At 42.7% G+C, this 16,329-nt stretch overlaps 1 protein-coding gene across 1 annotated transcript; it reads left to right on the plus strand.

Moving 5' to 3' along the window:
• Positions 1-8,714: 8,714 nt before the first annotated feature.
• elob (elongin B) lies at positions 8,715-15,845 on the plus strand. Its single transcript, XM_056406902.1, has 4 exons — positions 8,715-8,809; positions 13,324-13,543; positions 14,125-14,233; positions 14,405-15,845. The coding sequence occupies exons 1-4, from the start codon at positions 8,715-8,717 to the stop codon at positions 14,515-14,517; spliced, it is 537 nt and encodes a 178-aa protein (XP_056262877.1). The 3' UTR covers positions 14,518-15,845.
• Positions 15,846-16,329: the final 484 nt, after the last annotated feature.

The following is a 16,329-nucleotide window of genomic DNA, read 5'->3' on the forward strand; positions in this document are numbered from 1 at the left end:
GGGGGTAACCTAAGAACACTTTAAAACCGGGCATGGGGACCCGGGGCGGGGGGGTGGGGGGAAGACCCTGGGGATGGAGGGAACATAGGATTTACGTGGGGGAAGTCACTGACGGGAAAGGAGGGAAGGGACCGTGTGGGGTAAAAGGGGTTAAAAACGGGGCTTTGGGGAATCCGGGGAAACGGGGGGGAATAGGGGATGAGGATTTTTCGTAAGGTCCGGGAAAAAATTCCCTTAAAATTTTGATGCCGGGCAAAAAGTCAAAAAGGGGTTTTGGGAATTTGTGGTAAACGGGGAAGGGTTTTTGAAACCCAAAAAGGGGTTTTTTAAAAGCTGCATTTTTTTTTAAAATTTTAAATAAAGTTTTATTTTTTTTCAAAAAACAAAAGGGAAATTTTTTTCCCATAAATAAAAAAAGGGAAAAATTTTTTTTAAAAAAAATTTAAAAAAAAATTTAAAAAGGGCCCCCCAAAAAACCCCAAGTTTTAAAAATTTTTTTTTAAAATAATGTTGAAAAATTTTATTCGGTTTTTTAAATAATTTTAAATGTTTTTAAAAACTTTTTTTTTTTAAAAAAAACCCTTTTTCCCCTTTTTAAAAAAGGGTTGGAAAAAAAGGGGTTTTGGAAACATTTTAATTTTTTTTTTGTTTTTAAACGAAACCATTTTTTTAAATGTTTTTCAAAATTTTAAATTTTTTGGGTTTTTTTCCAAAAATTTTTCACTTTGTTTGGGGGCCCCCAAAATCCCCAATGGAAATTTTAATTTCTTTTTTTTTTTTGTTTTTGGGAAATTTATTTTTTTTTAAATAAAAAAAGGGGTTTTTGTTTTGTTGGGGGAAGTTTCCCCATCCATTGGTTTAATTGTTTTTGGGGTTTAACAATTGTTTTTTCTTTTAAATATTTTTTAAATCAAACTTTTTAAAATTTTTCCCTAAATTAAATTTTTTTTGAAACGTTTCCCCAAAAAAAAATTTTGAAAATTTTTTGGAAAAAACCAAAAAAAGGGTTGGGCCAAAATTTTTCTAATTAAAATTTTTTTTAGTTTTGGCCCCCCCAAAATTTTTTTTTAACTTTATAAAAAGTAAAGGAAACCCACCTTTGGAAAGGGCCCCTTTTACAAGGCCCAAACTTTGAGCCCTGAAGTCGAACTTCAATTTAAAGGGCCAAAATTCCTAAGTGTTTTTATTTTCTGGCACCTCGAGATGGGGGAAAAAAAAATTTTGAATTCACGGAGCTAAGCCTGGTAAGCTAGAGTGGTGGAAATTGAAATTCATGTTTTATTTAGCCTATTACGATGAAATCTTTGAATTCAATCCCTTAATTTTAAAGAAACTGCTTAAATTAAAAGTTTGCCCGTGCGGAAACCGTTTAAAACCGGTTAGACAAACAACTCGTAAGGATAGTCGTTTTTTAAAATCCGATTTTATGAATTTCTATATTTTCCAATTGTTCTGAATTTTTCCCGGTCGAATTTGTTAAACTTTATTACACCATTTAGCTAATAAAGTTTTAATTAAGTTTGAATGGTGCTTCAATCTTAAATTCCGTGTTTGATAATGTCTCCATCTGAAAGCCCATGGGATTTAATTTTTTTCCTTTTCTGAAATCCCATTTATAACTTAATGTTGCATGAAGGGTTTTTTGAAATTTTTTCGTTAAGGCCTGTTATTCTTTTAATAACCTAATATTGAACTTCTCCTTTGGGTCATTTCACTTTTTATAATTTTTGGGGTCTTTTCAGCCCCACCGGTTGGGGTTTTCCCCCCCCGGCCACTCACATTCTCTGACGCTGGGAGGGTTAAACCCGAGCGCTTCCATGGGAGACAGGGAAGTCTTTTGTTTCCTTCCTGACCCCAAAGAACACTTCCGTGTGGGGGAACAAGGTGAAAGGTCGAAAAAGTAGCGGATAGGGGTTTGGGAAATGTAATTCTAATCCTTTCCGAAACTTGAACCCCCTTCAGATCCTTTTTGGGAAGGATTTCAAGGACGATTTCCAAATGGGTTGAATCCTGGGAAAAAAGTTTCCCCGTTTGACATCCCCCCTTCTAAAGGGTGGTTATGAAAAGTTAAACTTTTTTTTTTGGGAATTAAATAATTTTTCCTGCGACTTAATGGGGCATTGAATTGGGGCCCTTTAAAAAGTTTAAGACCGTGGTTCTTTTGGTGAGATTGGACTCCTATCTCAAGTGACCCTTTTATTTGCATTGGCCAATAACCTGTTTCCCTTTTGCAATTGATTCAAAAATTTGACGGGGTCCTTTCCCCAGATTCGGATTTCCAGCCCGGCCCAGGCCGTGAGGGGGCCAAAAACTAGTCTGGTTGATGGGGGCGGGGTTGTAGCTGAGGCCTTGGAAATTTCCTCCCAATGGGACAAACCATGTGTAAAATTTAAGAAGTGGAACCTGCCCCGAATGGTATTTAAATGGAGCCCTGAGGTTTTAAAGGTAGCAATTGATGAAAAATTGTAAGATGTACATGATGTCTGAGGTTAGATTGGTGAGTATTGCGGATACCATGATACGTGATATTTTTCTCAAACATGTGGAATTAGACTTATCCATCATATTGATGGATATAAACTGTTAAATAAATGACTTGCTCATGGCGGGTTGAAATTAGAATGGGGTGTGAATAAGAAATTTTACTTGAAGAAATACGTGATAACAGTGCACTTGTACTGTGTACTAAAGATTCATGTGACTGTGCTTGGTATCGTTAACAGATTGTAGTATGTCTGGTTGTTGACGAGCATGAAGATTCACGTATGTCACGACGTCAAAAACAAGTCAAGAGAAGAAAACGATGATAGGATTACTATAGAGAGAGATAGGACTAATAACTCCATGTGGATCGTTAATAGGTATAACTAGCTGACTGAGCAGACAGTGAATTGTTAAGAAACATAGTAGATACAAGCAGTGAAGAGATCTACCTAATAACTGAATAGTTGTTAAGTTCAGCTATGTGTTTTTATCATATACAGTAAACTTTCATCTAAAAATTCACATGAAGCTGTCCAAACAGATTAAACGGACATTGATGAGAATGTTCATACTAAACTTATAACAGATATATCAAAGAATTTTATAATTATAGTTGTCTAGTTTAAAATTACAGTGCAAAGTCATTATACAGAGATTGAAACGCTTTTTAACCAACATAGTGGTATTACATTGAACATAAGTGCTCCATTCATAATCAACCCGATAAGGGCTAGGATAAGCAGTGCTCCGAAACACGACATAGAGGCGACGAGTGATTCGAGTGACTATTCCGAGCACACCGACGAAGATCTGCAGAAAGTGCACGGCAGAATTTTTACGAAAAGTGCATAAATGAGATCAATGCCGAAACTGAAATGAAGCCTTGAAATCTATTGCAGAATCGTGAAGACTAATGTTTGTTAAGAGTTGGACTACTACTATGTTACATTGATATGTTCTTACTTACCTGTTTGATGTCATTTTATTAAATTAAAGCTTAAAAATTTCGAGATTCGCAAAATTTTAGCTGGCCAATTCCAAGCATTTTAACTATCAAGCCTTCGATTGCAATTGATGGATTGTTCTGTCTTTGCATACATGTTTGCTGAACTTTGGCATGAAGTGTTCTAACTCTAGTCCTGCAATGCTGTCGACCTTTGCCCTACCGTTAGATTGTCTTCAAACTCAGCCTGCTCGGAGCCGGAGGCGCTGTGCCTGCCACACGTCCTGGTCCACTCTGCTCTTGAGCGCCTCCCGTTGTCCGCGCTACCTGAAAAGGAACAGTCCACGAGTTTTTACTGACGCGAACACGGGTGCCCCGGAGGTGACGTCGTTGACCTGTGTTGGCGATCGTAAAGTTGATGCGATCATTGGTGTCAGTGAAACGTTTTGATTAATTCTACGGTGTCTGTTTCTACGTGTTCCAGGTTTCTATTGGACTAACAGGTCAGATGGCAAGACAGCAAGGGTCCTCGGGTCTGGAGTGTTAAAGCATCCCGACCTCCAGTAAGTGACATAACTAGCGCCTGTCGATGAAATGAGTATCAAATTCCTGCTTGAACCTGGAAGTCGTGGACCTGTTAAGGCATCCTGAGTACCATAGAGCTACTGAAGCTGCAGCATATAGACATAATTTCAGCCTCCTAACGGCACCTCATGCTCGACTCGTGCGCCCAGAGCCATCGCTCACACCTAGCATTCTACCAGTGCACAGATCCGGCTTCCAACCTGAGCCATTAACTAGATGCTCGCTTCTCGACCAGCCAGAGTCCTAGGGGTTGAGCCCGTGTATGTTCGACTGATTGAATGCAGCGAGTCTACAGGATGGAAAGAGTGCACATGGACTGCAACTCGGGTTGTCAGAGAGACGGACAGAGGCGCTTGGACATGGACTGCACCAGAAGCGTCCAGATGAGTGTATGGATTTGACTCGTGCAGGGATGTACATTCGAGAGACGATTTTACATGAGCTTCTTTCGATCCTATTTTGAGCACTTCTGATTCAGGTTCGACAGATTTCTGATGATCTAGTTTAGCTTCAGTGTCATCGACGTCAATAGCATGCCGACTATAATCTTTCCATCCCCACTTGCAATGCATCAGCGTCAGATTTCGCACCAATACCAAGTGTAAAGAATGCAACAGTTTTAATTGAAGATCAAGAATGAAGTGTGATTTAACTAGGGAATATCCATTCTCACTGACGGCCGACGATCACGCAGTAGAATCACGATGATTCCCAAAACGTAAAGTGTTAGCAGTACTCATAATGAGAATTTGCAGTTGTTTGAATCTTGACAAGTGATTGGATTGACAGGTAAAGAATCTAAGGTAAGTGGAATGTATAGTAAACTGTTGATCTTGTTGGTGACATATTGTTAAAACTTTTACTATAGTTGCGATTTTAATTTAGAGTGGGTCATTTGATATTGTCGCTAAGTATTTTTCACACTTCGATATTCATTTTCGACCAATAAGTTATCTTGTTTCTAACATGCAAATTGTGCTAAGCATCATGCATGCCACATAACTTGATGTAACAAGTACAGTTGTTTAAACTTATAAAAGTCAAATAGTGCACAATTGATGTCGAAATATATATTTCTAAAATGCATTTCACTGTAGCAGACTAAGTTTATAGATGAGTACTAGTCTAGTCACGACAAGCTTCTTAGGAGCGGACACGGAGCGTTTTCAACATTCTCCGTATTACTCCTCCAGGTTTGCTGGGACATCATCTTCCTGAGTCTGCATTACGTTGAGAAGAGTGAGATGCATTTTGTGGGTGGAGAATGTATGTAATCTGTAGGTATGTTCCATCCGCTGATGAACTTCCAGGCTCATTTTTTAGCTCTCAGGCTTTATAAATCCCAGTGGAGCGGCCCCAGCTTTGTTCTCAGTTTTCTGTGCTACATTTCCACTTAAGAATCAATCACTCTCATGCAGACTAATAGTATACTTACCACGCACTGTCACGGTTTCAGAGGTTTCATGTTGGTTTCATGCTGGTCTTAAAGTGGATGACATTCATGGTACAGATAACATACAATGCATAGTCATTGTGTCTAGTTAAACAGTTTAAACTTTTGTTTGAACATTACCTCATTGAACAGCCTTTGATGTTTCTGAGCATAAGAGTTAGTAAAGTAATGAGGGCCAAGTAGAGTGGAGCTTCTGAGGGTCCGAATGTATCACTTCACATCAGAGCTTAAGATCATCCGTTCATCGTGAGACCAGACGCCCGTTGAAGGGAATTACCATATGCTCGGGAAAACCCCCATGTCTGAACCTTGAATGGACATTCTTGCTTAGATGAGAACGCACCAGTGAAGATCACACAAGGATACGCTGGCACAGTGCTCAACCAGATCTTTAAAGTCACATGCGCAGACATGTACGCAGCAGCATGGCCTACGAGAACGTCATCTGCTCTCGTCGATTGGTATCACTTTCTACTCAGGTTACGTTACTAATCTGTAGAGCCTTCACAACTGCTCCTTTCCTCATTGCATTCAGTACTCTGAACATCTGTCTGATCACAAGAAAAGAGTTAGCATTTGTTATTCTGGAGCCGTCTGTTTCTTCGTACGGAATTTAACAACACTAAGGCACCGATGTATCATCGGCATCAGTTAAACGATCGACTATACATGGTCTTAAGTCACCGATTTAGTCGTTTTACAGCAGTCTGTAGGTATCTGGCACCGACTAACACAACACAACGGACGAATTTTAACGGATAGTTTAGTTATGAGTAGTTGAAACAATGCGACAATCCATTGACGATACGTCCGGATCAGGACGTTCACGTATCTCCTGACGTTTGTTAGTTTCTAAAGATAGGCTGTTACAGGCTACTGAGGCAGCATTTTGTTCACGAAGATTATACATGAAAAACATATCAATTGTAAATAGACTGTGCTAATTCCATTGATGTTAAATTTCAGTATAATACAACTGCTTTTGTAGTAAGTGGATATAAGTTTCGATGTATGGACCTTTTCATAGGAGGACTAGTGACATTCCATAACTTGGGTTCTATCGACTGTTATCTTTGATAACATAGAAGTTCATGATCCGAAGAACAAGTGCGTATATTCACTAATAGTGAATAGCTGGTTTTATTAGTTCATGTCTGAATGCTCACAAGGTAATAACATTCAAACTTAAGTGTCATTGACATATGACTTTCTCTTGGGATTAGTTGGGTCCATGTTACGGTGCAATTCAGAATTCGAATCGCCCATCATCCCGGCACCTTCTCGTCCCTAGAGCCCGCTGTTAAGTCACCTGACCAGCAACATTTTCGCATGGCGCTAGTGTCTAAACAGGACAATCAGGGCTAACGCATCAGTGACGTCACGAGGATAATCAGGCTAAGTTGGCGAGCCTTTCGTACGGCCAGAATGCAAGGACGCTGGAACTCACCCTAGTCCGGTCTCTCGAGATCTCAAACTTGGATCTCGACAATGTGGACTAAGCATTAAGACGGGCTGTTTTGAGCGATGCAGCATTATGCATGTTATCCACTTTAAGCATGTCTCTGCATATATGTAAGAGCGACCATTGACTGTTCCCTTGAGGGACTACTTGATATTACTGAGTTCAACTTGCAGGAATAAATGATCTCACAAATTTCATGGTCTCCTTAAAACCTCTGCTGCCAAAGGAATCGAAGTCGACCGAGCGCCAGACGACAGCCACGGTGATTGGGGCCTTCGGACTGGCATCTCGACACCGGCTGCTTCCTCAGTCCAATTCTTTCCAGAGCTACACCTGTACATTCTGACTTGAGTGTAGAATCTGTATGATCTAGAATGTCGAATGATTCAGGACAAATGGTGATTCAAATTCAGCTGCAATGAGATTGTTCTTATTTAATAATTGACTTAGAAATATGGTAACTATCATATTTAATGTATGATATATTTTCTAGTATCTCGTGCCTAATATCTTAATGCAGATAGTCTTATTATCAACACTTAACAACAACGAAGTATTGTGAAAGATAATTGATAGTATACTGCCTAACCATATTCTAAGTCCTAATGTAGCTCAATTTCTATTAATGGCATTGAAAGTATCTGTAGCATAATGAAATTCAAACTATGTTATCATGAAATGTTTATCGTAATGTATTTTGCATGATTCAACACCTATCTGTTTTTATCTTGGATTTCTTTTTCACGAGGGTGTGTCTGCCTCTGCCCTACCGTGTAACTGATGTGTCAGACTCGCCCGTCTGTTCCAAACCTCGATAGTCCTAAGCCTATCCTTGTCCCGGGTCTCTTATTCCTCTGTACCTCAAAGGATTTCTTGCTCTCAAACTCCTGTAGCCTGTGTGACATCCTCAGAACCATATTCCGTTCAGAATGTCCATCCTTTTGAGTCCTCGACTCCCAGTCGGTGTCTGCCGATGTTGTCTTTGGGCCCGCAAACTGCCACATCCTCCGCAAAGCTGTCTACGGTTACTTCGGAAGCTCTAGGGTAGACTTGAGTCAAGACTTACGGCTGCCTCTTCAAAGCCCCGGTCAGCGGCTCTCAGGCCATCTGATCGGGTACCCGCGCCCGGTGGGCAGGATGGGTCTTGCCTCCCGCTCCTGCCCATGATCTGGCATGTACACCCTTTCCGTGCATTGGCTTACTGACCTGACGCATGTGGACAGCTGCATGCTCCGGCTTGGCATCTCGAGCTCAAGGAGGGTCCCGAGCTGTCTTCCCACCGTCTGCCAGGTCACTGTAGGACTGATGCGAGGCGATGCAGGGCCCGCAGGCATTCAGATCAGCATGCTTCATTTATACAGCACATAGGTTATTTCAATTATGATTCGATGAACTTTCCGATGTTTATCTCACATTCTCTACCGAGTCCTGGTTGTTTCTGAGGTTACTGTAGAGGAGGAGTCAGGATTATGTGTTAATAGGAGATGTTAACAGTTAATCCCAGAACTTTCCACCTACCTCTCTCTCAACCTGTTCTTCTACAGACTCTCTCAAAGGTCTCACTGTGTCCTTCTGTGTCTGCGACCATCGATCCCCTCATTACCTCACCTGACTGCCACCCAGCTCCAGCCCACTCCCAAACCCAGCTCCATCTTCAACCCCTCAACCCGTCTCTTGTCAAATTCTCACGACTCGACCCAGTCGAGCCTGACCGTTTACAAAGTCCCTGACTCCGTCACCCCGCAGACGCCTTACATCTGCCACTCTCCACCCTAGCCCGACGCCCGATGCCCATCCTGCGGTGTCGCGTTTCACACCGCCCCAAGGCTCTGATAGCGCCGTCTGCCGGACTTCTCTACTACCTCACCAGCGCCCGCAGAAGGTGCCTCTACGCACTTGAACTGCATCGCTGTCAGCCAAGCGATCTATCCGCATTCCTTTGCACATTCTGCAGAAGGAGCAGGATCGGAGAGGAGAGGCGAGTGACGAGTACTGAAATTATACAGCTTGGTGATAACCCTTCATCGCTAAGCAACTAATTTGAAAATGATTAATTAGAGTGTTTAATGAACAAGATAAATTGTATAGTAGATTCCATTATTCACTATAGTAATTTAAATAGATCAATTGTATAGTAATGAACTTTTATCTGAACCATTTCTATTTGATTATAGTGAAGTGGTGAACATTTTCAGATACCTTTTAATTATCTTTATGTATTGGTGCATTCAATTCATGTCTACAATTTATCTACATCAATAACAATTGCAAATTTCTATTTAAAGTGTATATATGCATATCGATTTGTATAAAACTGAGTGGCAAACTTTGATTCCAATGTCCGTAGTCTTCGTCATTTAAAATGTGCAACTGTGCGTTTGCACTTATCGGTCGTATGACAACTTCGTTGACTTTCCTCAGTTGATCAAGACACTGGATTCAGTAACTCATAAATTAATTGAATCATAGTGTAATTATCGAAATGCGTTTGGTCTAAATAACTGTGTTGTAAAGGATTTGATAGTGCGATATAGTGTATAGTTAATCTGTGACATAATGTTTACTTTCGCTCAGTCAACATAGTCCGTTGTAGAACTATGATCATGATGACGGTTGCTTTGCTTGCCAGATTTGGCTTTGACGCGCTGATCTGGCGTTCAGTCCTGAGGGTCGAAAAGTGTTTGAAGTTCTTCTTGGCATTAGGCGGTGACTTGTCAGGTCACCTGTCCGTCTCCTTGATCCTGGCTCGAGCTGGTGCTGCAAAGGAGCTGAATCAAAGATCATGTCAGTATTGGATTGTCACTATCGGAGTACCTTCGCTCACGACCTGCTGTCCTGTTGACATGCCTCCACTGCTGCTGGCCCATGCTTGGCGACCAGGAGCAGTCAGCCGGAGCAGTCCAGTGGCCAAGTCGGGCTCGTCTAATTTGGACTGTCAGAAGGCGGAGAAGCTCGAGAGTCTCGGAGCTTGAAGCATCCTGTTAGCTGATCGGGCCAGGCGACCAGGAAAGGGCAGAGTCGTCCACTCAGGCCAAGCAGAGACGTGGTCGCAAATTGAAGCCTTCAGGACGGCTCAAGGCCGTTCAAAAGGTCATGATGCACTGCCAGTGTTCTACCTGCATTTCCTGATCGAGAAGTAGGTCTCAGCTGCTTAGCCCGGGTCGTCAGCCACTCCCCAAAAACTGAAACTTGACCCTGAAGCGAGTCTGCCAGGACCTGGACCTGACTCCATAACAGTTTAGGAGTGAGAGCAGAAAGGTCCATGGGCAGCAGAACCAAATGTTCCGCCGAGACTCTGTCCAGTCACCTCCCAGCCCGGCGAGCGGCATCGTGCACTCGACAGCACTCGGTCAAAGCACCAGTGCCTCAGTCCCGGACCTGCTCACTCGACAGTGCCCAAGAGACTTACTGTTGAGCGGCGAAACGCACTAGGACTCTTTCCAAGGGGTGGAGAGGAATCGGCCCCTGCCCCAGCACTGGCCGAGACTGTCGAGAGAGGCGACGGGCCTGGTGTTGCAAGTACAGCTGAGGCCTCCTTCTCTGCGGTTTCCGCAACTTGCCAGAGGCCGATTAGGAGCCCTAAACAAGTTAACAGCGTGAAAGAGCCTATGAAAGTTATTTGAGAAGTGTGGTGTGTGTGAGGGTGATGATCGTGTATGAGTACGTGTGATGGAGACTCAGGACGTATGAGATCTGGGCGGTGGAGATCGCTGCTGATGGAGGATCAGTGTGGCGTGATGGAGGGATCAGTGTGGCGTGATGGAGAGATCAGCGTGACGTGATGGAGATCAGCGTGACGTGATGGAGATCAGTGTGACGTGATGGAGAGATCAGCGTGACGTGATGGAGAGATCAGTGTGACGTGATGGAGAGATCAGTGTGACGTGATGGAGAGATCAGCGTGACGTGATGGAGAGATCAGTGTGACGTGATGGAGAGATCAGCGTGACGTGATGGAGAGATCAGTGTGACGTGACGGATAGATCTGTGACGTGATGGAGAGATCAGTGTGACGTGATGGAGAGATCAGCGTGACGTGATGGAGAGATCAGTGTGACGTGATGGAGAGATCAGTGTGACGTGATGGAGAGATCAGCGTGACGTGATGGAGAGATCAGCGTGACGTGATGGAGAGATCAGTGTGACGTGATGGAGAGATCAGCGTGACGTGATGGAGAGATCAGCGTGATGGAGAGAGACATCAGTGACGTGATGGAGGGATCAGTGTGACGTGATGGAGGGATCAGTGTGACGTGATGGAGGGATCAGCGTGACGTGATGGAGAGATCAGCGTGACGTGATGGAGACATCAGTGTTACGTGATGGACAGATCAGCGTGACGTGATGGAGAGATCAGCGTGACGTGATGGAGACATCAGCGTGACGTGATGGAGAGATCAGCGTGACGTGATGGAGAGATCAGCGTGACGTGAAGGAGGGATCAGTGTGACGTGATGGAGAGATCAGCGTGACGTGATGGAGAGATCAGCGTGACGTGATGGAGAGATCAGCGTGACGTGATGGAGAGATCAGCGTGACGTGATGGAGGGATCAGTGTGACGTGATGGAGAGATCAGCGTGACGTGATGGAGAGATCAGCGTGACGTGATGGAGAGATCAGCGTGACGTGATGGAGAGATCAGCGTGACGTGATGGAGAGATCAGCGTGACGTGAAGGAGAGATCAGCGTGACGTGATGGAGAGATCAGCGTGACGTGATGGAGAGATCAGCGTGACGTGATGGAGAGATCAGCGTGACGTGATGGAGAGATCAGCGTGACGTGATGGAGAGATCAGCGTGGCGGATGGAGAGATCAGCGTGACGTGATGGAGAGATCAGCGTGACGTGATGGAGAGATCAGCGTGACGTGATGGAGAGATCAGCGTGACGTGATGGAGAGATCAGCGTGACGTGATGGAGAGATCAGCGTGACGTGATGGAGAGATCAGCGTGACGTGATGGAGACATCAGCGTGACGTGATGGAGAGATCAGCGTGATGGAGAGATCAGTGTGACGTGATGGAGGGATCAGCGTGACGTGATGGAGAGATCAGCGTGACGTGAAGGAGAGATCAGTGTGACGTGATGGAGACATGATCCGGTTGTTTATGGGCTTATCAACTAGTTCATTAAACTACTGCCACTGCCAGCTGCACCACCACAGCTGCCAAACACCACAGCCCTCTGGCGTTATGATAAGTAAGAAGTGATTGTGTGTAAGCAGGTGAAGTGACTTGAACACAAGATATTTAAAGGCACGAAGAAGAAAACATTCACTTATTTAAGTTCATTGCGTGTTACAGATGGAGTGTTTCAAGTCAAAGTCAAAGTCAGTTTTATTTGTCAATTTTTCATATGTGCAAACATACAGAAGATTGAAATTACGTTTCTCTTCTGTCCAACATAAAGTGAATTGAATTGTGCAACATAAAGTGAATTGTGCAACATATAGACAACATAAAGTGCATAGACAACATAAGCATGTTGTTTGTCCGCCAGTCACCACTACAAACAAGCTTTTAAATACTTCAAGTGTATTATAATGATGCTATGAAACCTGTACTTAAGATATCCAGAGGGTGTCGTGCAAGTTACTTGTTTGTAGTTACGAGAGTCAATACTTTCTAAATGAATACTTTCAATGCAATACTTTCTACAATAAGTCTTGTGTAAAATGTTTTTGCCGGCCCAATGGCGCTGACAATGAAGTCATCCTGGGTTTATCAAACACGAGGTTGAGAACTACACGCTACCAAGTCCATCTGTGGAAACATTGGTATAGTTGTCTCGGTGTTGTTTTAAACCGATCTCTGATTTGTGTTTTTGTATGTAATATATTCAATATAATGTCTGTAACAAAGTGTGTTGGGTTCTTTGTCGGGCATTATTTTGTGTGGCGGCTCGGTATGCCGTCATTGTTTGGGTCGAAACCCATCCGCAATAGCTATCACACCAGTGTTGCAAATGCTGTGGTGGAATTTACTCAAGTCCTGTATAATTTTGAGGTACTTGCACTTCACTTGAGTGTTTCCATTTTATAATTCTTTATACTGCTCCACTACATATGTGTGACAGCTGTCGTTATTTGATTACAATTGATCGTTCCAATCCTGTCCAGTGAAACTCGCCTATCTCCAGATGGGTTGATGTTGAATGTTAAGTGTTCCTTTTTGGTGTTGAACAATCGCCCTTTTTCGTGAGTAAATACTCTTGAGATGGATAATGCATCGTCACAAAGCTGTTTTTCTGAACTCGTGAAAAGTTTAATTTTTGGAGATACGTGGTTCTCCCCAGGACGACGACGCCACCAGGAAATGATACGTTGCTTTGGATTTAATCATTTAACCCTATTAGCATATAAAGAGGTTAGAAGGACTTGCATCCTTTTTGAGAAGACAAGTACAAGTTCAACAACGTTTTTCTGAAGTGAATGTTCGTGAGTCGTCGGTGTCTCATTTCTGTCCCTCGATCTCTCCTCAGGACGTGTTTCTAATGATCCGACGTCACAAGACGACCATCTTCACCGATGCCAAAGAGTCGACCACAGTCTATGAACTGAAGCGCATCGTGGAAGGCGTTTTAAAGAGGCCCCCTGAAGATCAGAAACTTTACAAGGTAAAGTGGACCACATACATGTCGCTAACAGCTTCTTTATTTGTTTTTTTACTGTTACTCAGACCCACTTCAGTAATCTTAGAATTCACATTCCTGCTTTAGCACTGTGTGATTGAGGAGAGTGAAGGGGTGGGTCATATGAAGATGGCTACCGTGAGACGTTTCACCATAGCTACGCTGTTTAAAGCTGCACAAAGGCAACTATTGATGATGCATCTATAGTTTCAGTCATTTCACGTTAAAATGCCAATTATACTCTTGTAATCATCCTCTAGTTTCAGCTTCTCAGACCTGCTGCTGTCATACATGATAGGAAATGGATTTTTTTACCCAATGGTTACAGGATACTTTCAGCTTAAAACTTAACTGACACTGAATACAAACATGCAGACGAAGAGGAATGCAAGTAGTTTCATAACCGAGTGTTGTGTGAAATGGACGAGTCCTCATCCATTTCACTGCGCCAAATTTGTTCCCGTGCTTTGTTCTCTAGGTCTGAAAAGTCTCATGATGTGGAAACATTTTTTTCTCCATCTAGCTGTAAACTAAACTTATCTTTAAAAAAAAATGTTCTTCACCAGGATGACGTGATGCTTAATGATGGGCAAACTCTTGGAAATTGTGGCTTTACGAATCAAACGGCTCGACCTCAGACCCCAGCCACGGTGGGGTTATCTTTCCGTCTGAGTGGTGAGTAGTTCGATCATCCCCATATCACACCATTTTCAGTCAGCGTTGTAGTTTTGGCATCATCCATTCATTTTGTTTTATTGAGTCACTCTCATTGGCTCAATAAAACGGCAGCTCAGATTCTCTGTGATGTATCTTCTTTCTCTCCCGCTCCACTGTTGTCACTTTCAGATGATTCATATGAGCAGCTGAGGGTCGAGTCTTTCTCCACTCCACCAGAGCTCCCTGACGTCATGAAGCCCCAGGACTCGGGCAGCACAGCCAACGAGCAGTCTGTACAGTGAGGGAGGGGAAACGAGAGGGCTGCACAGGGTCTGAGGGAGGATGCACGGTGGGAGGGATGGGTTGGATTTTGTGATGCCTCCGCGGGTGAGTTTTACCTTTCCCACGACAGATCTTCAGCTGGGCACAAACAATTATGAACAAGGATTCCCCTTGTTGTAAAAGTGAGAGCGAGTACTTCAAAGTGGTTCATTTGTCCTGAAATCGGTGAACGCATGCGAGATAAATTGATAATTTCACACAAGACCCTTCGGAGATACCTGACGGACTTGTCACGACACTGTCAGTCACCCATGGGATTGGTAATGGCTGAACATAAAAAGTTGTACCTCGTATTTAATAAATTCTACTCTTTATTTGGGGGAAGGTTATTGCTACCTTACTTGTGTTTTTTTATTTTGCTGGCTTAAAGGTGGGAGTTGATGCGGTGTGACACTTTGAGGCTTTTATGTTTGTGTGTTTCTTTATTAAACTGTTTCTAGGATTGAACATGCTTGTGGGTCTTTGGCCTGGATGTGTGTTACAACACTAGCTTGGAGTTTGTGAATTTCTAAGTTACCATCTGTTTTTCAAAAACCTTTGAACAATATGGATCTGAGATAAAAACCGGTTGACTTGTTGGCAGGAGATCTGGCATTACGATGAACATTACTTGGTACTTTTCCTCATCAGTAGTTGTAGTTTTCCTACTGTAGCTGCTCACAGACGTTACTGAGACTGAGTGCACTCAGTTGTGGGTTTCTACAACACGTGTAACGCTGGCGTTGAAAATGAAATATCCGACAGGCAGAGCAGCAATCAAAAACGAATTGATCGTGATTTATCTTTTACCGTAAGGTCGGGACTAACCAACTGTCCTCTCCAATGTTTGATTGTAACCGAAGACATCTTGGAGATGCTCTGACTTGAAGCAGTGTGGCTAATTGTTGATAGTAAACTGAAAGCGTTTTAGTTAAACAGGTAGCCATGTGATGAGATTGTCCCAGAGTCACTGCCCATTTAGGTTTAGTTCATGCTGCAACTTGTGTTGTATTATACCCCATGAATACCGTGATACACTTTTTTCCTTCTCCAAAAAACCAAAATTGGGAATTAGAATTACACTCCCATTCACTTCAAATTAAAGTTCAACACTGGGTCTCATGATCTAGAAAAACTACAATGTTAAAAACTGAAACCCTCCATTAGTTCCAACGGGGGAGTATATTCAGAACTGGGGATGTTGAATGAATTTGTTGACTTTAACATTTGCAAATTGCGGCTGTTAAACAGTGGGACATGATCAAAGTTGCACTTGTAACTGATTTAACATTAAAACAACTGTTTTTCACCCCTGTGCACTGTGGTGTTTGTTAATGCAGAGTTTGAGAAACAGCTTCAATTGTTGGTTTTGCTTTTCATTTGAAACAGAAGCCGATTTCATAAGTGTTTTCTCAACATGCTCATTAAGAGTCACCGACGTAAACAGTAACATAAGCGAGGACAGAAGTTAAGGGCAGACTGATGAGGGGAGCAACTAATTAATACACAACTGCAGCAATATAGGATGGCTTTTATTATCTCTTTGGCGTGTGGAGACATTTGATTTGTGTTATATAGGGATATAAATAGCCAGTAATACGTGCTACGATATGTGAAAAGCAACTCCATTAGGACTGCAAACACATATGTTGATTTGAAGATACACTAATTGATTGTTTTCTAAATGAATGAATGAATACTATCCTAAAACGTTATAAATGCCCATCACAATATCACATGGCCTGTTTTGTTCGACCAACAGTCCAAAACCAGCATATATAAAATGTCACATT

The sequence above is a fragment of the Pseudoliparis swirei genome, chromosome 23, assembly GCF_029220125.1.
Source record: "Pseudoliparis swirei isolate HS2019 ecotype Mariana Trench chromosome 23, NWPU_hadal_v1, whole genome shotgun sequence".
Lineage (NCBI taxonomy): Eukaryota > Metazoa > Chordata > Actinopteri > Perciformes > Liparidae > Pseudoliparis > Pseudoliparis swirei.

Coding starts and splice junctions, on each gene's coding strand:
- elob (XM_056406902.1), top strand. CDS start 8,715: ATGCCCATCCTGCGGTGTCGCGTTTCACACCGCCCCAAGGCTCTGATA. Junction 8,810..13,323: donor CTCACCAGCGCCCGCAGAAG/GTGCCTCTACGC, acceptor CTTTTTGAGAAG/ACAAGTACAAGTTCAACAAC. Junction 13,544..14,124: donor AAGATCAGAAACTTTACAAG/GTAAAGTGGACC, acceptor GTTCTTCACCAG/GATGACGTGATGCTTAATGA.